Source organism: Bubalus bubalis, chromosome 23 (genome assembly GCF_019923935.1).
Source record: "Bubalus bubalis isolate 160015118507 breed Murrah chromosome 23, NDDB_SH_1, whole genome shotgun sequence".
NCBI lineage: Eukaryota > Metazoa > Chordata > Mammalia > Artiodactyla > Bovidae > Bubalus > Bubalus bubalis.
This window is the reverse complement of record NC_059179.1, coordinates 42,168,252-42,195,036: the sequence shown is the minus strand read 5'-3', so window position 1 is coordinate 42,195,036 and position 26,785 is coordinate 42,168,252. Positions and strand designations below refer to the sequence as shown.

Below are 26,785 nucleotides of genomic sequence, written 5' to 3'. Positions count from 1 at the left end.
AATTTGATAAAATTTCCTAATTTTAATGAAGAACTTCCTAAACATAGTAGTAATCAGGTAGTATTTTCAGTGTGATATGAACCACAACGTCATCTTAAATGACAAAGAGAAGAGTCGGCTCCCTTTATTCAAACTCTCATTCTAAGGGATCTTCATTCAAGCATGAGTGTAAGACAATACACAGAGACTACCTTTGAAATGTAGGTAAGTTTAATGGCGCCAACACGTGATGATCCAGAAGGTAGGTTCTATAAACAAATTATTAACATGTAATTAATATCCAACATTACAAATTTATTTCACATAAAAAGTCCAATACACACTAAAAAAAAGTTAAGAAATCAGATGTTTAGATGTCACACTTTACAAGTTAACTTTTCAGTTCAAGTATTTACTAGGTTTGAAATCAAGTGGACAACAAGGATAACAACAATGAACTCTTTCTGTTCCACCACAACACATTCTGTTATAGCTAAAGGCTATCTTGTTATCATTATATCTAAACTTTTTTCATGAGCTTAACAAACCATAAACAAGATCAGATTTTGTTTCAGAAAGCAATGGGGAAAAAATATTTAGACATAAAACAAACACGAAGGTAAGAAATTTCAAAAAAGTACATATACTACTTTATTAAAATTATTAAATCACATATACGGCTTTAAAAAGACTGGATTTTCCCCCATTTAAATTATGTTAGTATTTATTACACCATTACTAATCTATATTGATACCATTTTTCAAGAAAATTATTGACACTTTTAAAACAGGGAATGTATATATTAGCACATTCATTAAAAATGTAATTATTCTTCCCTTCCAAGTTTGGGATATGGTATGTGTCTTAAAAGAAGGAGAATCATTTCTGCCTGAGGCTATCAGAAAAGACTCAGTGGAAGAATGAAAAGCATTGAAGCTCGACTTTATAAAGAAAAAGTTTGAAACACAAAGAACAGGACAGCGAATATTCCAGGCAGAGAAACAGATGAGTTTCACCAAGTGGATGAGGATGTTCTGTACTGAAACGGGAAAGAGACTGTGCTGGGCTGTAAAACGGAGTCACACAGGGTTGAAGTAGCAAACAGTGGTTTAGGAACTTAAACTAACAACCTAATTATAAAGGACCTAAATAAGAAACAAAGTAGCAAGGAATTTATACTGTTAAGACTTGTAGGGAATTCCCTAGCCATGCAGTGTTTAGGTCTCAGTCCTTTCAGTGTGGTAGCTAGGTATCAATACCTGGTCAGGGAACTAGGATCCTGCAAGCAGCCAAAAAAAAAAACTTATATATATATATATACACACACACACACCATTTAAGAAGGCTTCTAAGCAGTTCTGTAACCAAAACTGTGCTTTAATTAAAATGAACTGGACTATAATAATCAGGGAAGATGGAGATGGGAAAACCAGATAGAAGAATCTGCAAAAAAGTAATAAACATAAAGACTGATAGATGATTTCAAAAGTAAAAGTAAAACAATCCTGATTTTGAAAGTTTCCTCCACTATAGATTAAGGATCAATTTTTAACTTCCTTTATAATAATGTACATTAAAGAAAAAAATCTATGGGTTTATTCTCATAAATGATTAGGAGGTACCTGTCTCAAACCTCTGTAAGCTTAGTGGAAACAGTTAATGATATGGAAGCCTAGACATTTAAAAGATGGGATTCTCAAACACAAACTGATTATTGTTTACAGGGACAAGTCTTTTCAAAACTGTCACTTCTATGCAGAGTAAAACTGCATTATGTTTTGCTTTAAACTCCAGACTATAAATTGATACAAGCTTCTAAATTTATATCATAAATATGTACATAAAATTATAACTTTTAATGTGTATCTTTAAATGGTTGTCCTTATACAAAATGTTTTATGTTTAAAGGGTTTTTTCTTTTCAATTTGGATAAGGAAATGAAATGTTAAAATGTCTTCAAGCTCTTCTAACCACTATCAAACAGTTTTTTTCCCCAAATACTGCTATTCCACAATTCGAAATCATTATTTTTCTTTTAAGTCCTCCATAATTCTATCATTTGAACTAGCTGAATACAGCTCTAATCCCATGGGTGAGAAACAGAAATGAGCAACTATGTCCTGACTGCATGACATAAAGGGTCATAGATTAGTGACACGGTACAATGAAATATAAGTACCTGGTAGATAAAGGATATTCAAAATATCTAGTTTCTACAAAGTGGTATGATTGCTGCCAATTTCAATCAGCAAAGAAGTGGGTTTCCAATCTGTTATTTGACAATGAACAAGAAATAATAAACTAGTATGACATTTAAGATAAAAAGAGAAACAAACTATTTATTCTTATGAGTTCCTCTACTCATTTTGCGAAAATCCTCTTTCAGGTTTTTTCAAATTCACTTTCTAATAAAGCTACTTAATTAACTCTCCACCATTTCTCACACCATCAACAAAACACAGAAAGCCCCAAACTGATTCCCTAGTAATACTCTAGAACGGATTTTTAAACCAATGGTTAATGTAAAGAAAGCAGTGATCAGAGGAAGAATGGCTCCCTAAGTACAGGCTATTAAAATCACTAGAACAGTGTGCAACCAGGTTGAATCATATGAAATCGCCATTTTTTTTTTTAGTAGATCAAAATGGTAGTAAAATGGCAATTTCATGTGGTTCAACCACAATAATGTTAGCAAGACATTTTACTAAAGTTTTCATAAAGAGATATGTCTTAATACATTTTAAAGTGACACTTTAAAGCTGGTATTGAAGGCTAATACACTGGATGATAGAACACAGATTGTAAAAGATTCTTATCAGTTGGAATGAAGAGATAAAATTATTAAGAACAAACTGAATAAAAAGATTTAAAATTCTGCACTCCATTCAAAAAAACTAATGGGCTAATTAATTACACCACAGAAATCTGGCTTTAAAAAAAGAGTTCATGTGAAAAAGATCGAGCTAAGTACACACTTTAACATATACCCTCCCTGCTACAGCCAAAGCCAACTGTTTTCCAGGTACGCCACAGGGTTCCTTACTTTGATTTCCTGCCCCACGCTATTGGGTGAGCACTGAATACCCATTTCTCCACATCCTGGCCAAAATCATACTCTTTCTTCCAGGTCAATTCCAAATGTTACTACCACTTCTGGGAAGACCTTCACTCCCTCTGCTAGCTACAATCACAGCTTTCCTCTGAAATCCAAGTTTATTGTTCCTTTGGTGTAATACACATATTCTATTTTGTTCTTTTCCTTTAGTTCTGTTTAAGTGGGAAGTACTGACAAAAGGAGAAATTCTAAGGAGAAGAACCTATTATATAAAGACAGAGAAACAATCAAGCAGTTGTAAATAACATTCAGGAGAAACTGTACAAGAGTCAACCAGATCTTATGAAAGAGACAAATCAAGGGAAGCTCATAGGTAGAACTGAGCAATGGCTTGTGTGGGAAAGAAAATCAGAAACTGGAATCTAGTAAACGGTAATCAGAGGGAGTCAAGAGGGGCCAAGTTACTCCCCACCTTGGAAACATGGAGTGGGATTGTGCTACAGATTAAGAGATGGACAATAAAAAGGAGGAACTGGATTCATGTTTTTAAAAAAAAGGGAAAAAAGGGTAAACATGAACTTCTGATTTCTGCTGACTGGTTCCTTCTCCCAATGACTTTGGTCAAGTAAATAAAGGTATTAATCATGTAGCTGCACAGACAGGTTACTGTCACCCAAGGAAGTTGGTCATACTCAGAGATAAGGGAGTAAAACAGGGTATCGATAAGTTCAATAAGGACAAGGGTAGAGAAGACACAGTTCCCAGCAAAAAAAAGCCTCATACAAGGTCAGCAATAAAATAATGTAAACTGAATTAAAATACAAATAATCCTCCAAAATTTGAAAGGCTGCATGTGGATACAGGACCAAATGTATAGAGAATCAGAGGGTAAAGTAGATCAATAAATAGAAGATACAAAGAACTAGATTTTGGCATGCAAAACAATAATTAAAGCTGTCTCAAATATAATAAATACCTTTTAGTAATGTGTAGTTCAAACAACATAGTGAACATCAGGGATAAATGGGTCTCTTGCATTAAGGAGGAGACTGAATTAATACTAAGGATTAAGATCCCTTACAACTCAAAAAAATTAGTTTGAAGTTTATAATTTCTTTTAATTATCAGTAGAAGTTGTCAGTAATATCTGGTATAGTAAATGATAAATGGATAAACTTCAAACCCAAGATATATGACATTATATTTTCTAAAATAATGGCTGATGATCAACTTCCAGTTACACTGTGTGAGCTTGTGTACATTATAAACCCCTAGAGGCCCTGATTATCATCTTATTACCTTTCATATAAGAGAATTTTTTTAAAAACCTATCACTATCAAGCTCCAATTCACCATCTCTCCTTGGTCTGTCCCCAGCAGAAGAGACGATGAGGGGATGTTTGCTTCCGGACTGGACTTGCTTTTCACAAAGTCCTGCTGGGATTACTCAGAACCCTGTGGCCTTCAAGGATACTATCAACTTACTACTTCTTCAGTTATCAAGTATTTATCTTATTCTCTTTTTTCTCTGATTATTTTTACTGAAGTGTAGTTGATCTACAATGCTGTGTTAATTTCTGCTGCATATATATATATATATATATACACACACACACACATGTGCACAAAATGAACATATTTTCTGCATGAATGAAGAAAATGAAAGAAAATGAATTCATTTTTATATTCTTTTCCATTATGGTTTATCTGAAAGTATTAAATATAGTTCCCCACAACTCAAATTCTATATGAACAAATATAAATGTATTAGCAATATGCATTTTGCCTAATCTAAAATCAATATTGAAGAGAAAAGAACACCACACTCGTTGTTAGGGGCTCTGGTTCCTTCTCTGTGAAACAGATCTGAACCTCCTACCAGTCCCTGCTCTCCTCAACTTTTCATTCCTCACCTGTAGAGGTCATCCCCTAGACCAGATCAGCTTAGAAGTTTGCTAGGGACTCATCTCTTGCTTTGCACTTACTTCCTTGCAATATACATCTCAATTTGAATTAAGAGTTTCACGGGTAAAGAAAATTTAAAACTACTCAACAGATGATCTCCAGGCCAAGGCCTCTCAAAGATCATAAAAATGGTATTCTAATTTTTAATAGATGACATCTGCCCCCAATAATTTGCAAGGTAACAACAACAACAACAAAAAAAAAAACAAATTCACAAATGGCTGTCACTCAAATCTGACACTAAAAGATGAAAGGACTACACAAGTGCAAGAGTGTCAACTTGGTTAAGCAGCTTATTTACCAGAAGACAGTACTCTCGCCTGGAAAATCCCATGGGCGGAGGAGCCTGGTGGGCTGCAGTCCATGGGGTTGAGAAGAGTCGGACATGACTAAGCAACTTCACTTTCACTTTTCACTTTCATGTATTGGAGAAGGAAATGGCAACCCACTCCAGTGTTCTTGCCTAGAGAATCTCAGGGACGGGGAAGCCTGCTAGGCTGCCGTCTATGGGGCTGCACAGAGTCGGACATGACTGAAGCGACTTAGCAGAGCAGCATAGTTTCTATCTTAGAGACAGTATCTTAAATCTAAATAATCCAAAAACTTTCTACCAGAGTTAGAGTTGTTTCTCCCAAGGAAGGAAAAACAAACACATGTCTAAATTTTTATCAAATAAACTGAGCTTCATCTTCTGAACTTTATCACAGTAGGATTTGGGGGTACAGGGCAAGGAGAATAGTAGAAATAAGTAGTCAGTAGAAATAAATTTAAACATATGTTGTTTAGGAAGACAAATCCTAACACCTGAATAGTATATCAAATACTTTAATAATAATAATAATACTTTAATTATTAAAATTCATATGCTTTTGAAGAGGGAACCTTTTGGATTTTACAAACCTGTGGATTATCCATGTACCATACAAAACTATCTTCTCTGGTATCCAGTATGAAGTACCTCCGAAGAAACTTCCCACTGTTTTCATTTTCTTCAATGTCTAGAAAACCACAAATGCGATTCTGACGATCCACATAAGGCATTTCTGAGCTTGAACATTACACTGTGAAAAAAAAAAATTAGCAGTAAGTACTTCTCAGTGGACTTCAAGCACAAAATATGCTATGGTACAGTTTATTCAACAAAGAGCCTACTTTCCAACATTAGTTGGGAGCTGATTAATGTGAATACATAAAAGCAAGGGCAAAAATCACCTGCAATTAAGTTTACTGTGAGTGGTTACTATATGCAACTGTACACTGATGGGGACAAAGGAGAACTATTCATCTCAGCTGAATAATTTACTTACTTTTTTCCCCAAGAGTAGGCACCATCATCCCCTCTTCATGTTAACAGATAAGAAATTTAACACTGAGTAGGGGAAGTGACTTTCCAAAATTAGTGAACCAGTAGGTAATGAAACAAAACATGAATCAAGATTCTTGGACTCTAGAGCTTATATCTTAACCTTCCCATCTAAAACCCTTAGAATTATTAAACCAAAATGAAACAAAATAAAGTAAGCTAACATGATAAAAAGAGAGATAAGCAGGTATTCTATGCTTAGTCACTCAGTCATGTCTGACTTTTTGAAATACCATGGACTGCAGCCCACCAGGCTCCTTTGTCCATGGGGATTCTCTAGGCAAGAATACTGGAGTGGGTTGCCATGCCCTCCTCCAGGAGTTCTTCCCAACCCAGGGATCAAATACAGGTCTGCAGCATTGCAGGTGGATTCTTTACTGTCTGAGCCACCAGTGAAGCAGGTATTATGTGCCTCCTAACAGAAGACACAAACATCAGCAATGAAGTGCATATAACAACAACAACAAAAAAATGTTTTATCTCTCAATCTGATCAAGTCTCTAGATTTCCATAAGGCCAACTCATAATTCATAGGAAATAAAGAACACAGAGGAACATATCAAACTGCAAAAGTGGGAAACATTAGGACCAAAAGTCCATTTTCCTCAGCAAATAAATTATTAAAGGAAAAAGAAGAGAGAAGTTACAGATGAAAAGAAACTTCAGAGGCATATCATATTTTGATTCTGAAGGACTGAAATTTTTGTTGTGTTGATTAAAGTTAAAAATCATGACTTGGGTAAAAGGCAGTGTTTCCATCCATTTTTCTCTAGAACTATAGATATGTGATTCCCTCCTGATGTGATGCAAATCTCTAGATTGTTCTTACTCTGGTCCTTCTAGAGCCAGTGTCAACATCTTGTGACAGACTGAATTATTTACATAACTAGTTCTTCATTAAACTCATGGTGAAAATTCAGTTAGAATATGCCCTGATACACTGCCTATCTAAATCACTTAACTGTATGCAGCTAGAGAAATGGTGACACACACCAAAATATTAAAAAAAAAAACTATCCATTAAGTTTGTATACATGTGTTATCATAAATCTGACACTTGGAGATAATTTTTTCATGAACTTACCCAAAGTTTTTAAAAACTTCTAAAATGTAATCAAAACTTGAAAAATCAATACACTATACTAACACATATTAACAGGTAAAAACTATCAACTTGTGTGGTATACTGCTATGAAGAAAGACACAGGCCAAAGGAACAGAATTAAGAGTCCAGAGACAAACCCATACATTTGTGGCTGATTTTCAACAAGGGTGTCAATACCATTCAATGGGAAAGAAAAGCCTCTTTAACAAACAGTGCTGGGACAACTGGCTATTCATATGAAACTGTTATATTTTTTACTCTCTGTCATGTCAGACTCTTTGTAACTCCTCCTCTGTCTCCAGACAAGAATACTGGAGTGCGTTGCTATGCCCTCCTCCAGGGAATCTTCCCAACCCAGGGATTGAAACCAGGTCTCCTGCACTGAAGGCAGATTCTTTACCACCTGAGCCACCAGGGAAGCCCTATTCATATGCTTTAGAATTAAACTGGACCCTTATCTTATAGGGCTTCCCTAAGAGCTCAGTTGGTAAAGAATCTGCCTGCAGATGGGGGACACAGGTCCACTTATGGCTGATTCATGTCAATGTATGGCAAAAACCACCACAATATTGTAAAGTAATTCAGTTCAGTTCAGTTCAGTTGCTCAGTCATGTCCAACTCTTTGCAACCCCATGAATCGCAGCACGCCAGGCCTCCCTGTCCATCACCAACTCCTGGGGTTCACTCAAACTCATGTCCATCGAGTCAGTGATGCCATCTAGCCATCTCATCCTCTGTCATCCCCTTCTTCTCCTGCCCCCAATCCCTCCCAGCATCAGAGTCTCTTCCAATGAGTCAACTCTTCACATGAGGTGGCCAAAGTATTGGAGTTTCAGCTTCAGCATCAGTCCTTCCAAAGAACACCCAGGACCGATCTTCTTTAGAATGGACAGGTTGGATCTCCTTGCAGTCCAAGGGACTCTCAAGAGTCTTCTCCAACACCACAGTTCAAAAGCATCAATTCTTTGGTGCTCAGCTTTCTTCACAGTCCAACTCTCACATCCATACATGACCACTGGAAAAACCATAGCCTTGACTAGATGGACCTTTGTTGATAAAGTAATGTCTCTGCTTTTTAATATGCTATCTAGGTTGGTCATAACTTTCTTTCTAAGGAATAAGCATCTTTTAATTTCATGGCTACAATCACCATCTGCAGTGATTTTGGAGCCCCAAAAAATAAAGTCTGACACTGTTTCCACTGTTTCCCCATCTATTTCCCATGAAGTGATAGGACCAGATGCCATGATCTTCGTTTTCTGAATGTTGAGCTTTAAGCTAACTTTTTCACTCTCCACTTTCACTTTCATCAAGAGGCTTTTTAAAGTAATTAGCCTCCAATTAAAATAAATTAATTAAAAAAGAAAAAAGAATCTGTCTGCAATGCAGGAGACCCCAGATTGATTCCTGGGTTGGGAAGATCTGCTAGAGAAGGGATAGGCTACCTACTCCAGTATTCTTGGGCTTCCCTTGTGGCTCAGCTGGTAAAGAATCCGCCTGCAATGAGGAAGACCTCGGTTTGATCCCTGGGTTGGGAAGATCCCCTGGAGAAGGGAAAGGTTACCCACTTCAGTATTCTGGCCTGGAGAATTCCATGAACTGTATAGTCCATGGTGTCACAGAGAGTCAGACATGACTGAGCAACTTTCACTTTCACATCTTACTCAAAATGAATTAATCATTCATTTTCAGTTGAATTAGATGAATTAGATGAATTGAACAAGATGAATTGTCTTACTCAAAATGAATGAAAATAACTCAAAATGAATTAATCAAAATATAACAGCTAAAACTATAAAACTTTAGGAAAACAAAAGAAAATCCGTGACCTTGGATTTGGCAATGAATTCTTATATATGACACTGAAAGCACAAGCAACAAAAGAAAAAATAAGACAAATTGGACTTCACAAAAATTAAAAATTTTTTTGCATCAAAGGACATCAGGAAAATGAAACAAAACCGTATAGAATGGGAGGAAACTTTTGAAGTCACAGTCTAATATCCAGAATATACAAAAAAAAAAAACAAAAACTCTTAAACTCAACAACAAAAGTACAAATCCAGTTTAAAAATGGACAAAGGACTTAAAAAGCCATTTCTCTCAAAGATGAGAAGCAAATGGCCAACCAGAACACAAAAAGATGCTCGATATTATTTGTCACTAGGGAAACGTAAATCAAAAGCACAATGAGCTACCACTTCACACCCACTAGAATGGATATAATTAAGAGAGGAAAATAATAAGTATCGGCAAGGAAGTAGCGAAATGAGAACCCTCCTACATTGCTGGTGGGAATGTAAATGGCACAACAGCTGCATAAAACAGTTTAGTGATTCTTCAAAAGTTAAACACAGAATTACCATGTGACTCAGCATCTCCACTCCCAGGTATATATCCAAAAGAATTAAAACACTTATACATGAACTTATGCTTATACTTATACTCAACTTATACTCAAACACTTATACATGAACGTTGACAGCAATACTAACCACAAGAGCCAAAAAGTGTAAACAACCCATGTCCATCAACATGTATAATACACACAATGGAACATTATCCAGATACAGAAAGGAATGAGCTATCAATACTTTCAGTCAAATTCCAAGATATTTTATAAAAACTGATGAGGTGATTTTATTCTGTAAGTTGAAATGCAAAGATCTAGAAAAGCTAAATCTATTTTCAAAGAACAGACTTATACTACTTGATTTCAAGACTAACCATAGAGCTACAGCAATGAAGATAGTGTAGGATTGGTGAAAAGATAACAATAAATACAGGGAACAGAATAGCATCCAGAAACAGACTCATATATATACTGTCAACAGATTTTCAACAGATGTCAATGCAATTCCAAACATCTTCAATAAATGATGTTGGAACAATTAGTGAATCGTGTCAAAAAAAATTAACCTGAAATGGATTGGAAACCTAATATACAATTAAAATTCTAATACATTTATATATACACATATATAAAATATATACCGATATATATTTTATGAATATATGGGATTCCCAGGTGGCTCAGTGGTAAGGAATCCACCTGTCAATGCAGGAGATTCAGGAGATGTGGGTTGGATCCCTGAGTTGGGCAGATCCCCTGGAGGAGGAAACGGCAACCCACTCCAGTATCCTTGCCAGGAAAATCCCAAGGACATGAGGGCTACAGTCTGTGGGGTCACACAGACTCGGACATGATTGCGAGTGCACACACATACATGAATATATACATATATGAATGAAAGTCTTCATGACCTTAGGGTTAGATAAAGATTTCTTAGGTAAGACACGAAGAGCCTAAACCATAGACATGGTTAATATAATGGACTTAATAAAAATTAAAAACTGCTCTTTGAAAGACACCAGTTAAGAAGTCAAATGATGAGCTGCAGAACATGAGAAAATATTCAGTACACATGTATCTATCACATAACACATATCCAAAAATAGGCAAGGAACTATTACAATAAGACAAACAAAAAAACTGGAAAATAGGCAAAAAAAAAATTTGAACAGACAAGTCAACAAAGAAGATATAATGGTTTTTTAAAAATAATAAAAAGAAAAAAGACATACAAATAATAAATAAGCATATAAAGATGCTCATCATCATTAGTCAAGAAGATGTTACAAATAAAACCTGTGAGATACCACTGCACACCTACTAAAATGGCTAAAACAAAAACAAAGAAAACCCTGGCAATACCTAATGCTGTCAAGAATGTGAAGCAAATGAACACGTTCTCTCATATTACTGAAGGGAATGCAAAATGGCAAAGCAACTTGGGAAGACACTTTGGCAGTTTCTTAGAAAGTTATACTACCCTTAACAATACAACCCAGTAATCCCACTCCTAGGTATTTATCCAAGTGAATTGCAATCTTACGTTTACACAAAGTGAAGTGAAAGTGAAAGTCACTCAGTCATGTCCAACTCTTTGAGACCCCAAGGACTATACAGTTCATGGGATTCTCCAGGCCAGAATACTGGAGTGCTTAGCCTTTTCCTTCTCCAGGGGATCTTCCCGACCCTGGGATGGAACCCAGATCTCCTAAATTGCAGGCAGATTCTTTACCAGCTGAGCCACAAGGGAAGCCCATGTATATGAAAATGTTTAAAACGACATTATTCATAATTGGCAAAAAGCAGAAACAAACCAAATGTTCTTTAACTGGTAAATGAAGAAACTGTGTTACATCCAATACAGTGGAATACTACCTAGCAAAATAAAGGAACAAAGTAGAGATATATACAACGTGTGTAAATGCCAGATGCATTTTGCTAAGTGAGAGAAGTCAGACCAAAAGGCTACAGGGACAGAGAACAGATCAGTGAGAGTGCCTGACTTCAAAGGGTAATTTATGGAGTGACGAAACTGTTCTGATCATGATTGTGATAGGATACACAACCATACATTTATCAAAAATAGTAGGCTCACATACCACACAGAGTGAGCTATACTGCATTTGAAGGAAAAAAAAAACCTACAGTGATATAAAGCAGACAACAGTTGCTAGGGCTTGTGATAGGCCTGACTACAAAAGAACACTAGAGAAAAAATTTTTTGGCAACACAGATGTTGCATATCTAGACTGTGGTACAGCTTAAACAATTACATGCATCCATCAAAACTTATAGAACTGTACACTAAAAGGAGTAAAATTCACTGTATGTAAAATTATACCTCAATAATGGTGATATGTTTTTGAAACATATACACTCACCCAGAATGGCTAAAATTAAAACAGACTGACACCACCAAATATTGTCAAAGGTGTGGTGCATCCAGAATTTATGTATTGCTGATGAGAATGTAAAATGGTACAAGCACTGTAGGAAAAGTTCTGGCAATAAAACCAAACATACACCTAACCCAGCCATTCTATTCCTAAGTATTACTCAAGAGAAATGAAAGTATATTCATGCAAAGAGTAATTCATAAATATTCATAGCTGCTTTATTCATAATAGCTCCAAACCAGAAACAACACAAATGTCAGTATTCACAAAAGGTGATTTTGAAAATATAGTATATTTATAGTATGGAATAGCACTCTACAATATAAAGGAACTCATAATGCATGTAACAATATGGTCAAAACTCATCAATTGTTAACTTTCCAAGTTTAGTGTATGTGATTTAACTCCAAAAATTTTTTTAAATCCAGAACAAAAAATTCACTGATAAATGTGACTACAAATAATTTTTTTTAAATATTGATAGTAAGTCAAAACCAGTAAAAAATACTTGCACCTTACATGACAAAAGGTTAATCTCCCTAAAATTTAGCTTGCAAAAAATGTCAAGGGAAATATATCAAAACTTCAATAGAAAAATCAATTAAGACATGAACAGATATTCCACAAGGAAAAACATAAAAATGACCCTTAAATATATGAAGAGATGCTCAACTTCACTCATATAACAAAATCCCAAAATAACATACAGAGATATAGCCATTGCTGCTGACATCACAAAAAAGGCAACAGACTTCATGTGCCTCCTTGTAGAATTTATACCATCTATCATTTATGGGGGAAAAAAGTGTAAAAAATATCCGAATCAAGATCTAACTACCAATTTATAGGAAACAGAGAAGACAGAGAAAAGAACATGTTCAACTATATCAGAGATTCAAATAGAAAAAATTCAAACTCTTGAAGTTTCTCAGGACAAACAACATGGTTTCTTCAGAAATAAATTAGAAAGGAGCAGCAGCAAAGAAACTGGAGGAAGAACCTATAGATTAAAAGACCTGAAAAGATGTAATCACAACATGTGGACCTTATTTAAATCTTGTTAATAACAACAACACTGGTTTATCTAAGGAAACTGGATATTTGAATACTGCCTCAAGATATTAAGGAAATAGCTAATTTTTTTTCCAGTGCAATGACATTGTGGTTATATTACTAAGAAAATGGATCCTTATAATCTAGAGATATTTATTTACACAAAGTGTTACCTGAATAATCTGGAAGGAGGGATGGATGAAGGAGGGATGGCCCAGGTTGAAATCTGTAGGGGCTCAATGCTGGGTACTGTTGTTATACCATTCTGTCTACTACTGTGGATATTCACAGCTCTTCATTACAAAAAGAAAAGTTCCCCCCAAAATCTATACTGCACAGAGATACCATTTCTCATCTATGAGACTGGCAAAAATTCAAAAGTTTGACAATATGCTATAACAGTAAGGCTGTGAGAAAATAGGAACTCTCTTAAATTGCTGGTGGGAATGCAGAATGGTACAGCCCTGCCGAGGTGAATTTGACATCATTTAACAAAATCAAATGTGCATTTCTCCTATGACTGACAATCCTACTTGCTATTGTAATTCTCAAACTCTTTTATTTAAATGATAGTATTTCATGTACTTCAACAATAGGACAATGCAAACATATTGATGCTATGATTATATTTAAAATAAAGCAATTTTTATTTGTTATTAGGAATCTGGATTTTCAGAGTAAAAGAAAAAAATATACAAATGCAACACAAAAGGAAAAATTCGACACAATGCATCTGAAATAGTATGATGGAAAGCTATGACAAACCTCAGGTCAGTTCAGTTCAGTCCCTCAGTCATGTCCAACTCTTTGTGACCCCATGGACTGCAGCACGTCACACCTCCCTGTCCATCACCAACTCCCAGAGTTTACTCAAACTCATGTCCGTTGAGTCAGTGATGCCATTCAACCATCTCATCCTCTGTCATCCCCTTCTCCTCCCGCCTTCAATCTTTCCCAGCATCAGGGTCTTTTCAAATAAGTCAGTTCTTCGCATGAGGTGGCCAAAGTATTGGACTTTCAGCTTCAGCATCAGTCCTTCCAACGAATATTCAGGACTGATTTCCTTTAGGATGGACTGGTTGCATCTTCGTGCAGTCCAAGGGACCCTCAAGAGTCTTCTCCAATACCACAGTTCAAAATCATCAATTCTTCAGCGCTCAGCTTTCTTTATGGTCCAACTCTCACATCCATATATGACTACTGGAAAAAACCATAGCTTTGGCCAGACAGACCTCTGTTGGCAAACTAATGTCCCTGCTTTTGAATACGCTGTCTAGGTTGGTCATAAATTTTCTTTCAAGGAGCAAGTGTCTTGTAATTTCATGGCTGCAGTCACCATCTGCAGTGATTCTGGAGCCCAAAAAAATAAAGTCTGACACGGTTTTTACTCTTTCCCCATCTATTTGCCATGAAGTGATGGGACCAGATGCCATCATCTTCGTTTTCTGAATGTTGAGCTTTAAGCCAGCTTTTTCACTCTCCTCTTTCACTTTTATCAAAAGGCTCTTCAGTTCTTCTTCACTTTCTGCCATAAGGGTAGTGTCATCTACATATCTGAGGTTATTGATATTTCTACCAGCAATCTTGATTCCAGCTTGTGCTTCATCCAGCTGGGCATTTCACATGATGTACTCTGCATATAAGTTAAATAAGCAGGGTGACAATATACAGCCTTGACGTACTCTTTCCCCATTTGGAACTAGTCTGTTGTTCCATATCCAGTTCTAACTGTTGCTTCCTCACCTGTATACAGGTTTCTCAAGAGGCAGGTCAGGTGGTCTGGTATTCCCATCTCTTTCAGAATTTTTCAGTTTTTAGTGATCCACACAGTCAAAGGCTTTGGCATAGTCAATAAAGCAGAAATAGACGTTTTTCTGGAACTTTCTTGCTTTTTTGATGATCCAGCAGATGTTGGTAATTTGATCTCTGGTTCCTCTGCCTTTTCTAAATCCAGCTTGAACATCTGGAAGTTCACAGTCCACGTACTACTGAAACCTGGCTTGGAGAATTTTGAGCATTACTTTACTCTTGAGAAGCCTACATGCAGGTCAGGAAGCAACGGTTAGAACTGGACATGGAACAGCAGACTGCTTTCAAATAGGGAAAGGAGTACGTCAAGGCTGTATATTGTCACCCTGCTTATTTAACTTATATGCAGAGTACATCATGAGAAACACTGGACTGGAAGAAGCACAAGCTGGAATCAAGATTGCCGGGAGAAATATCAATAACCTCAGATATGCAGATGATACCACCCTTATGGCAGAAAGTGAAGAGGAACTAAAAAGCCTCTTGATGAGAATGAAAGAGGACAGTGAAAAAAGTTGGCTTAAAACTCAAACATTCAGAAAACGAAGATGATGGCATCTGGTCCCATCACTTCATGGCAAATAGAGGGGGAAACAGTGGAAACAGTGTCAGACTTTATTTTTTGGGGCTCCAAAATCGTTGCAGATTGTGACTGCAGCCATGAAATTAAAAGACGCTTACTCCTTGGAAGGAAAGTTATGACCAACCTAGATGGCATATTGAAAAGCAGAGACATTACTTTACCAACAAAGGTCCGTCTAGTCAAGGCTATGGTTCTTCCAGTGGTCATGTATGGATGTGAGAGTTGGACTGTGAAGAAAGCTGAGCGCCGAAGAATTGATGCTTTTGAACTGTGGTATTGGAGAAGACTCTTGAGAGTCCCTTGGACTGTAAGGAGATCCAACCAGTTCATCCTAAAGGAGATCAGTACTGGGTGTTCTTTGGAAGGAATGATGCTAAAGCTGAAACTCCAATACTCTGGCCACCTCATTCGAAGAGTTGACTCATTGGAAAAGACCCTGATGCTGGGAGGGATTGGGGGCAGGAGAAAAGGGGACAACAGAGGATGAGATGGCTGGATGGCATCACTGACTCGATGGACACGAGTTTGAGTAAACTCTGGCAGTTGGTGATGGACAGGGAGGCCTGGCATGCTGTGATTCATGGGTTCCCAAAGAGTCAGACATGACTGAGCGACTGAACTGAACTGAACTTACTGGTGTGTGAGATGAGTGCAACTGTGTGGTAGTTTGAGCATTCTTTGGCACTGCCTTTCTTTGGGACTGGAATGAAAACTGACCTTTTCCGGTCCTGTGGCCAATGCTGAGTTTTCCAAATTTGCTGGCATATTAGGTGCAGCACTTTCACAGCATCACCTTTTAGGATTTGAAATAGCTCAACTGGAATTCCATCACCTCCACTAGCTTTGTTCTTAGTGACGCTTCCTAAGGCCCACTTGACTTCACATTCCAGGATGTCTGGCTCTAGGTGAGTGATCACATCATCGTGATGATCTGGGTTGTGAAGATCTCTTTTGTATAGCTCTTCTATGTAGTCTTGCCACCTCTTCTTCGTATCTTCTGCTTCTGTTAGGTCCATACCATTTCTGTCCTTTATTGTGCCCATCTTTGCATGAAATGTTCCCTTGGTATCTCTAATTTTCTTGAAGAGATCTCTATTCTTTTCCATTCTATTGTTTTCCTCTATTTCTTTGCACTGATCACTGAGGAAGGCTTTCTTATCTCTCCTCGCTAGTCTCTGGAACTCTGCATTCAAATGGGTGTATCTTTCCTTTTCTCCTTTGCTTTTGCTTCTCTTTTCACAGTATTTGTAAGGCCTCCTCAGACAGCCATTTTGCCTTTTTGCATTTCTTTTTCTTGGGGCAGTCTTGATACCTGTCTCCTGTACAATGTCACGAACCTCCATCCATCGTTCTTCGGCACTCTATGAGATCTAGACCCTAGAATCTATTTGTCACTTCCACTGTATAATTGTAAGGGATTTGATTTAGGTCATACCTGAAGGGTCTAGTGGTTTTCCCTATTTTCTTCAATTTAAGTCTGAATTTGCCCATAAGGAGTTCATGATCTGAGCCACAGTCAGCTCCCGGTCTTGTTTTTGCTGACTATATATAGCTTCTCCATATTTGGCTACAAAGAATATAATCAATCTGATTTTGGTATTGACCCTCTGGTGATGTCCATGTGTAGAGTCTTCTCTGGTGTTGTTGGAAGAGGGTGTTTGCTATGACCAGTGCATTCTCTTCGCAAAACTCTATTAGTCTTTGTCCTGCTTCATTCTGTATTTCAAGGCCAAATTTGCCTATTACTCCAGGTATTATCTTGACTTCCTACTTTTGCATTTCAGTCCCCTATAACGAAAAGGACACCTTTTGGGGGGTGTTAGTTCTAGAAGGTCTTGGAGGTCTTCACAGAACTGTTCAACTTCAGCTTCTTCAGCGTTACTGGTCAGGGCATAGACTTGGATTACCGTAATATTGAACAGTTTGCCTTGGAAATGAACAGAGATCATTCTGTCGTTTTTGACATTGCATCCAAATACTACATTTTGGACTCTTTTGTTGACCATGATGGCTACTCCATTTCTTCTAAGGGATTCTTGCCCACAGTAGTAGATCAGATATAATGGTCACCTGAGTTAAATTCACCCATTCCAGTCCATTTTAGTTTGCTGATTCCTAAAATGATTCCCGCCCATCAGAACAAGACCCAGTTTCCCCCTCGGTCATTCTCTCCCATCAGGAAGCTTCCATAAGCCTCTTATCATTCTCCATCAGAGGGCAGACAGACTGAAAACCACAATCATAGAATACTAACCAATCTGATCATATGGACCACAGCCTTGTCTAACTCAATGATTAACTATGAGCCATGCTGTGAAGGGCCACCCAAGACAGACGGGTCATGGTGCAGAGTTCTGATAAAATGTGATCCACTGGAGAAGGGAATGGCAAACCACTTCAGTATTCTTGTCTTGAGAACCCCATGAACAGCATGAAAAGGCAAAAAGATAGGACACTGAAAAATGAACTCCCCAGGTCGGTAGGTGCCCATTATGCTACTGGAGATCAGTGGAGAAATAACCCCAGAAAGAATGAAGAGACAGAGCCAAAGCAAAAACAACACCCAGTTATGGATGTGACTGGTGATAGAAGCAAAGTCCGATGCTGTAAAGAGCAATACTGCGTAGGAACCTGGAATGTTAGGTTCATGGATCAAGGCAAATTGGAAGTGGTCAAAGAGGAGATGGCAAGAGTGAACACTGACATTTTAGGAATCAGCAAACTAAAATGGACTGGTGTGACAAACCTAGACAGCATATTAAAAAGCAGAAACATCACTTTGCTGAGAAAGGTCTGTATAGTCAAAGCTATGGTTTTTCCAGTAGTCATGTATGGACGTGAGAGTTGGACCATAAAGAAAGCGGACCACTGAAGAATTGATGATTTTGAACTGTGGTATTGGAGAAGACTCTTGAGAGTCCCTTGGACTGCAAGGAGATCCAACCAGTTCATCCTAAAGGAAATCAACCCTAAATATTCACCAGAAGGACTAATGCTGAATCTGAAGCTCCAATACTTTGGCCACCTGATGCAAAGAGCCGACTCAGTGTAAAAGATGCCGATGCTGGGGAAGATTGAAGACAAAAGGAGAAGGGGGTGGCAGAGGATGAGATGGTTGGAAAGCATTACTGACCCCATGGACATGAATTTGAGCAAACTTCGGGAGATAGTGGAGGCATCTCACACTTAACAAACTGGGTGCAGATATACCCCCTTGGCAATCTGTTCCCCTCTGTCCTTCCCATCTCAGTAAACAGTCACTCACTTCTTCCAGCTGTTCAGGCAAAATCTGGAGTCACACTGGATCAAGACCTCTCTCGTTCCATGTCCAATCCATAAGCAAATCCTATTTGCTCCATCTTTTAAATACATCCAGAATCCCACCACTTCTCACCAGATGCATTGCTGCCATTGTGGCCCAAGCCACCATTACCTCTCAGCTGGATTACTCCAAGGGCTCCCCTCCCGCTTCACTCCATTCTCCATAAAGCTGTCAGTGATCTCATTAAAACACATAGTCAAGTGTTTATTCAATATCTGCAAGTAAACACTCATTTGATTTAATCCTTATAACAACAATTTTACAGATGAGAAAACCAAAGAATAGAAGATTTTTTGTTTAACTTTTTATTTTATATTGGGGTATAGCTGACTAACAATATGACAGTTTCAGGTGATCAGCAAAGGATCTCAGCCATGCATATAGATGTATTCATTCTCCCCCAAACTCATACAGGTTGCCAAGTAACACTGAGCAGAATTCCATGAGTCTCTTAGTTCCATGAGTCTCTTAGTTCCATGACCAGGGATTGAACCCAGGTCCCCTACAGTGGAAGTGTGGAGTCCTAACCACTGGACCTCCAGGGAATTCCTTTCTCTAAGATCTCTTTCAAAGCACAGAAGGTTTTAAAAATAACTTCTCCAAGGTCATATGATTAAGTACAAGCAGAGCCAGGATCCAAACCAGGGGAATCTGGCTCTAAAGCCCATGCTCTTCAATACTTTATAATGTCACTCTGCTCAAAAAAACTCTGCAACTTCAGCTGCTTATTAGAATTACCTGATGCCTAGACTAGGGCATCCAGACCAACTAAGTCAGAAACTCTGGAGATGGGATCTAAGCATCGATACATTTTTATAGCTTCCACAATAATTCCCATGTTCGGCCAGGGTTAAGAATCATTGTTTTAACTCAATCCCATCACATTCAAAGTAAAAACCAAAGCTCTTACAAAGATACATAGGCTTCACCTACCCCACTCAACCTGTCCCAAAAGCCCTTGATTAGCTACACATCTGGCCACTGGATGTCTGCTACACTAGACAAGCTCCCCACTCAGAGCCTTTTCACTCAAATATCACTCTCTCAGTGAAGCCTTCTTGACATCCTATTGAAAACTGAAAATGCTCCAAATTGTCCTGCCCCTTCCCATCTCCCTTCCCTGCTTCATTCTTCTTCTTAGTATTTAATGCTAACAAACAATATCATTTACTTATTTATCTATTTCTTGTCTGTTTCCCGACACTGTAAAGTAGGCTTCATGACAGCAACATTTTTTTTTTCCTATTTACTATTGTTTCTCCAGTGCTTAAAACAGTGGCTGGAATATGGAAGGGACTAAGTAACAATTTGCTGAATGAAATATTAAGGAATCCATAATTATTGCATCAAATATTAACATTTAAGTTTCCAGACAGAAAGCTCCTTTTTCCTCATCTGATGAGACACTGTTTAGATTTAACTGATTTGCTTAGATGATGGAACAGATAAAATTGTATTAAAACCACCACAAAGTCTATCCTTCAGATTTACTTGTGCTCTTAGGAGTGGTTAGAGCATACAAACACTCATAAATTGACACACACAGTTAAAAACACTTCATCAGTCAGGAACCATGAAGTGAGTAAAAAATAAAAATAAAACAAAAATCAGAAAGAAAGAAAAGAAAAATTAAATTCTGCATAGTGAGACTTCATGAGGCCCACAGGACTTCAGTACTGTTTGCTGATTAGAAGTTGAGTGGAAGTACTCTTGTCCCAAAATTGTTGACAAACACAAAGCCAAAGATATACAGAGATCAAGGATCAAACATTCGCGAAGTCTGGCACCAACACCCACGCGCTCCTCCCTGCCCCACACACACAACTCAGGGCTGTGGTACCCTAACTGATGCCTTACCATCATTCCACTCTATACAATCAGTTGACAAGACAGGGGAAAAAATGAAAAGTATTTCAGTGTTCAGGAAGAACACAGGGAATTGAAGATGCTGTCTACCCACAAACTGCGGAAGGGGGCCCCAAGAGAATCATTCACCAAGATCAGAAGTGCCCACGAGGAGAAGACAGCGTCACCCCATTCTCCAGTTAGATGTTGGCTTATGAGGGAGACTGAGTGACTGTCCCGGGGCCTACGTGAGCAGGGGGACAAGGAGAATTGTTGAGAAATGGCAGGCAGCACACAGAAAGGGAGCAGACTTAAGCAGCCTACATGCTGACATCTGACATCAAGAGGAAATAAGCTTCCAGTGAGTTAAGTGAAAATTACGGAAGGTAGCTGGACTTGAGCTGTCTTTCTGTTATCAAAAAATCTGGATGGCAGAGCGAAACCCACCTCATCCCCAAACACTCATACGGTCAGCAGGCAGACTAAGAGGACAGGAACAAGGAGGACGGAGTGTAGGTTGGTAAAGGTCTACCCACAGCAAATGTCATATCCAAGGACTGTGCAGTGGGGAGTTTCCCTGCAAGATCTCACCAAAATTTCCAGTTTGGAAGCCTACCAGTCAACATTAACAGCCTGCCATTGTTAATCAAGAGAGAACTTTATTAAGATGGTGAGAAATAGCTGCCTTTTCCCATTTTTCTTCTAACTAGTCCCTGTCCAAATAGACCGACAAAGAGGGAAAAGAGGTATCCAGGGAGCATGTAACAACCCCTCCCCACTGCAAGTGCTTCGGGGATGATGTGGCCAGATACTGGGGTAAAGAAGAAGGGCTTTCATAGACTGAAGGTCTAAACTGAAATAGGTTAGACTGGAGCTTTTAAAAGCTGTAAATGATAGAAAAACTACCACTTGCCCATGGAGTCATGAGGTAGCAAGAGGGAAGATCCAACAAAGCATGGTTGAAAGCAGCCGATGCTGAAAAATATAATCGTCTTAAGTCTGGTTCTCACCAAGCTCAGACTGCTCAATGACCTGAGGACACATGGAACAGCATCACTGCCCTCACTAATGAGAGCAACACCTGATGTGGAAATTCCCAAGGGGGATTTACTGTACCTGGTAAGACACTACATTAGAAGTCCTCTGAAGAGTGCTTCCAATTCTAAGCGTCTGTGACTCTCCTTTCTTCAAAAAGAGGTTAAACTTCTTGAATCCAGAATCCAGATTTCAATAGTTAAACTATTAAAGGCGAGGTTGTCCAACAGAGTAAAACCGCAACTTTTTGAACAATAAAACTCTCAGATTGATAAGTCTGATAAGAGTTTCATGAAGGAAAAAATATTTGACTTCACTATTTTTAAAACTCTCATGACTTAAATAGATTTAAGTGTTAAAAAAAATCCTAAATGACTTTGATTTTCTTTTATATTCAACAGAAATTCCAGTTCAAAGAATGTTTACAATATAAAATCCTCAAAATACCATCTTCCTGAATCAAAGCAACTCAGCTAATCAAAGGCTTACCAAAATAAACAGCAAACACATGTTTGCTTAAATATCTTCTAGGAATTACAAACTCACATGTTCTTTATCATACAGCAGCTACTAGGAAAAGAAATCACTCAGAGTTCAAATGGTTTGATGTCACTCATTAAGCACAACAAAGTCCTATGGCTACAGCAAATACCAACAATTTTTATTTTTATATTTGAAAAATCCTACACTTTTATATTTCTAAAAATAATTAAGCATTACAGACAAGTGTCTAAGGCCACAGAAAGTTTCTACTCTAAGAACTTTCCTGATACCAGTCAATAAAAGTTCCAAATGCTATGGACTTACAAATGCTCAAAAGAAATAAAGCTAAATTTTAATATTTATCTCCTACCAAAGCCATTTTATTGTATTACTGTAGATCTAAATGTGAGGTGAATCATTTTGAAATTTAAAATCAAATTTTAATATTATCAAAAGTAAAATGCTCAAGCATGTAAAAAAGCAATATTTGTATATTACCTTAGTTCACAGCTTTGGCAGTTACTGCCACAGAACTTGGAATTTTCTAATAAAGGCAGAATGTAACTACTGTCACATCTGACTAATTACTACATTTTGTTCAGAAAACTATTCATCTCCCTCATTCTTAAATGACAGTTATTTAAACAAGAATAATTATTTAACATCAAGCAGTGCATCAATGTGAAAGCCCAAGTTAAATTACACTAATAAATTATTTCACAGATTTTATTCTGGATTACAAATTGTCATCAGCAGAACTCACTGTGGGTTTGGCAGTAGGGCTGTAAAAACTTTCAGGCTTAAATAAAAGTCTTATTTTTTTTAAGGTGCATTAAATGTTTTTTGAGAAAATGCCCTATAAAAAGATAAAATGTTTCTACCTTTACCAAGTACTTTTCAAGGAGTCTTTAATATCACATCCTATATATTAACAACCAACCTGTGAGTACTGCCCACAGTGACTTTTTAAAGAAAATAACTCAATGGTATTCTTAATGTCCTTAAACAATTCTAAAAAGGTCCTTCCGGCTTATGAACTCATGGCAGTTTCCTAACAATTGTTTACTTATCCTGTTTCACTGTCTCTCCTAATCTATGACAAACTCAAATTTACACACCAGTTCTTCCCTATTTTGCTATGTTGCTAAAACTTAGGAGAGGGGGGATACAAACCTGCTACTTCCTGCCTTTACCCAAAGCAACAATAAAAATACTAGTTAACAAGATAAAGTGAGGTAGAAAGCAGTTTCATACAAATCACATCTTCTCAATGTCACAAAAGTTATCCTCTGCTTACCACAAAGTCATGGCCATATCCTTTGATATGGGTATACTCTTCAAGAGAACCCTTTCAGTGGATACACTGTAGGGTTTACAGCTCTACAAAATTGACTATTAACTCAAATTCTGCTAAGCTTATTCTTGCTTAAATCTACAAATATTCTAACATGTCATTTCCCCTGGGGAGATATGACCAAATTAAGGAATATTTTAAACAAACTCTTTGGGGAAATATTTTTTGCCACAAACATGTTAATATGAAAATTTGAGTATGAAAAAATAGGCTTTTTATTCAGAAAGAATCTTACTATTTTTTTAAATAACAATTCTTCAAAGTCTTATGTGAAGAAAAAGTTTTACAAAATTACTTTTTCAAATTCTTGTCTGAATCATATAAAGGGTACCCAAATTTTACTAAGAAGTATTTCAACGCCTTTAAATAACCCAGAAAGTTTGGAAGCCGAGTGCCTGGGGGAAATAAAGCTGACTGATCAGTAGTTCTAGGATAAAAGACAAAGGTATAAACCGCATACTGCGCTATTGGTTCCAGTCATTAAGCACACAGGAAATAAGATTTTTTCTAGTTGAAAAACTAATTCACAAACGGCAATGGCTTCGTTAAAGCAAAGAAAATCGTAACAAAACTGACAACGATCAACCGTAAAGTAAGTAAAAGAGCATTTTAAGACTGGACGGTGAAATAGGAGGGGGGAAAATGGCACAAATTGCCTGCCTATAACTTCCTCTTAGATCTGCCCCCAAACAAAAGCGATCTAGTTTAATTGCTGAGGTGCCCAGCGGGGTCAGATGCTCTGCCGTGGGGCACAACACAACTAGAATTCTACCAAACACCACTTTCATTATGACAACACTCTCCCCTCTGATGGTCTGTCCAGGACGGTCAATAGAAAGCATTCGAAAGAAACCACAAACCATTCAAGCAGGTCCCAAAGCGGTGCGACTGGCAGCTGCTGGCCTCTTAAGCTTTCAAGACCTGGGTTAGCCTCCTCCTTCCTACCTGCGTGACTCTGGACGAGTCCTTCCAACTTTTTCCGCCCTGTGGTCACTGCACCACGAAGGTGCGAGGGTAAAAAAGGCACGAATACTGCAGGATGCCGGCGGGGGGACACCGGGCGGAGTCGACTTCTGACTCGGCGAGTCCTAAAGCGAAAGCGCAGCAAAAAGAATAGAAAACCGTGCCCAAAGCAGCTGAGCACCCTCCGGGGGTGGGGGTGGGCACAGCCCCGAAAGTCACCCCCGCTCGACAGGCGTCGCCCGCCGAGAATCCGACAGCTGGCCGGCCAGGCCAACCGGGAGGCGAGGGCGCGACGGTACTTTTGAACCGAGCCACCGCAGAGCTCCTCGGCGACGGCCGCCCGGGGCGCTCCCTACACCCTCCTCGGCCGGACGCCGCCGAGGGCCGAGGTCAGGAAAACAATGAGGGCTCGGGAGCTGCGCGGGAAGAGAGACCCCCGCCGCCCCTGACCTCGCGCGCGCAGGTGAGCCCGGGCCCCCCGCGGCCTCGCCCAGGTGCAGCCGCGCTGGCCGGCCGACCGACCCCGCCTGAGGCGGCGCCTGGGGGGGCCGGGGACCCCGCGCCGCCGCCCGCCGCCGCCGCCCCGCACTCACCGGCCCCTCAAGCCTCCCAGCTTTCGCTTCGGTAGGCGCCGCGCTCCGGGAGCCCGGCCCCACTCACCCTTGCCCCGGCGCCGCTCCTCACACTCCTCACGCCGAACTTCACGGGCGGCCCTCGGCCCCCGGAGCACCCGCACCGCCACGGTCCTGGGAGGCGGGGTGTCCCACACGCACCCACTGCTGCCGGGAGCGGCGCCCACGACGGCCCGCCCGCGCACTGCGCACGCGTGCCCGCGCCGCCTCAGCCCCCCAGACGGCGGCCGAGATTCCGGAGCGGGCACTCCCAGCCGGCGGAAGGAGGACTACAAGTCCCAGCAGGCACCGCGCGGACCCCCGGAGGCGTGGCGGGCCGGGCTCTGGGCGTCTCCTGGGTTCCAAGGGGAGGGCCCCGCGCGGAGATCTGGGCCCTTGCGCTGCGTTGCATCCTGGGATCCGTAGTTTTAGAGGAACGCGGGGCTTGGCTCGCGAGTGGAGCTCAGGGTTCCCTTGTGTCACCGCCGAGAACTCCCAGGCACAGGATCTTTAAAAATAGGCTTCATTCGCGGCAGACAATTTTTTTGCAAGCAATCCCATAAATCAGTCCGGGAAATGTAAAATTCACAGGCTGCTGGGTGACCCGAGGGAAAAAATGCTTTACCAGCTCTTCATGCCAATTCTTTTTTCTCCTAACAATTTCTCTCTTCCTAGAACTAGCTCCGCCTCCTACTTAGTAGGACAGGAGGCTTAGGGAAACTTAAAGAATGATTAGTCAAAATTCAGTTAGTCGATATTCAATTAGTTGACGGGTTGGAACGTAGATGTCTTCTCATAAATATTTGTTCGTAAACCTACCATGCCATGCCAATCTCTTGAGAGGCATTAGGCAGACGCTTGAGGGTCGTCCTGCCCTCAGGGAGCCTGCGGTTAGTAGCTAGTCCTTAAACCGGTAGGATAAACACCCCTGTTTAGGAAATGGAGAAATAAAGCAAATTAAAGAGATAGATAGTGGGGACGAGTTTCTCCGCAGTTAGGCCTGTGCTTTAGAGCCCACGTGCTACTGAAGCCCTCAGGCTTTAGAGCCCTTGCTCCACCACAAGAGAAGTCACTGAAATGAGAAGCCTGCACAGAGCAACTGGAGAGCAGTCCTGACTTGCCTCAGCTAGAGAAAAGCCCATCCAACAAGGAAGACCCAGCACAGCCAAAAATAAACAAGTAAAATTATATATTTAAAAAGAGAGCAATGGGGGAGACGGAGAGGTTCTTTGGACAGGAGGGTCAGGGAAAGCTCTCTGAGGAAGTGAATTTTGAGCTGAAACCTGAGGGGGGAAAAAAATCATTCAGACATGCAAAGAGCTGGCAAAGGATTATATGCCACGGCTTTCGCAGCACATGGCACACATTAGGCTCTCAATAAATATTTGTTCCGTTTGTGTCCTTTTTCCTTTCCTTCTCCTTCCCAGCCTTAGATCACATCCTTCCCCCATCAAAATCTTTAGCAACACCTTTCAGAACATCCTTCCTTATGTGAAGAAGTCCAGGAGAC

General features: G+C 39.3%; 1 protein-coding gene across 8 annotated transcripts in view; it reads right to left on the bottom strand.

Moving 5' to 3' along the window:
• The window catches only part of PLEKHA1 (pleckstrin homology domain containing A1), a 54,766-nt gene extending 29,193 nt beyond the window's left edge, over nucleotides 1–25,573 (bottom strand). For 2 of the 8 annotated variants that reach the window (XM_045164149.1, XM_045164151.1), the window contains exons 1-3: nucleotides 25,325–25,572; nucleotides 5,901–6,061; nucleotides 192–248 (exon numbers count right to left, since the gene is read on the bottom strand). In XM_045164149.1, coding sequence (XP_045020084.1) covers nucleotides 192–248; nucleotides 5,901–6,041 — 198 coding nt within the window. In that variant the 5' untranslated portion in view covers nucleotides 6,042–6,061; nucleotides 25,325–25,572. Of the gene's footprint in view, nucleotides 1–191; nucleotides 249–5,900; nucleotides 6,062–24,646; nucleotides 24,790–25,257 lie in introns of those variants that run through there. The other 6 variants (XM_045164150.1, XM_045164146.1, XM_045164152.1 and 3 more) reach the window with 5 other exon arrangements.
• Nucleotides 25,574–26,785: the final 1,212 nt, after the last annotated feature.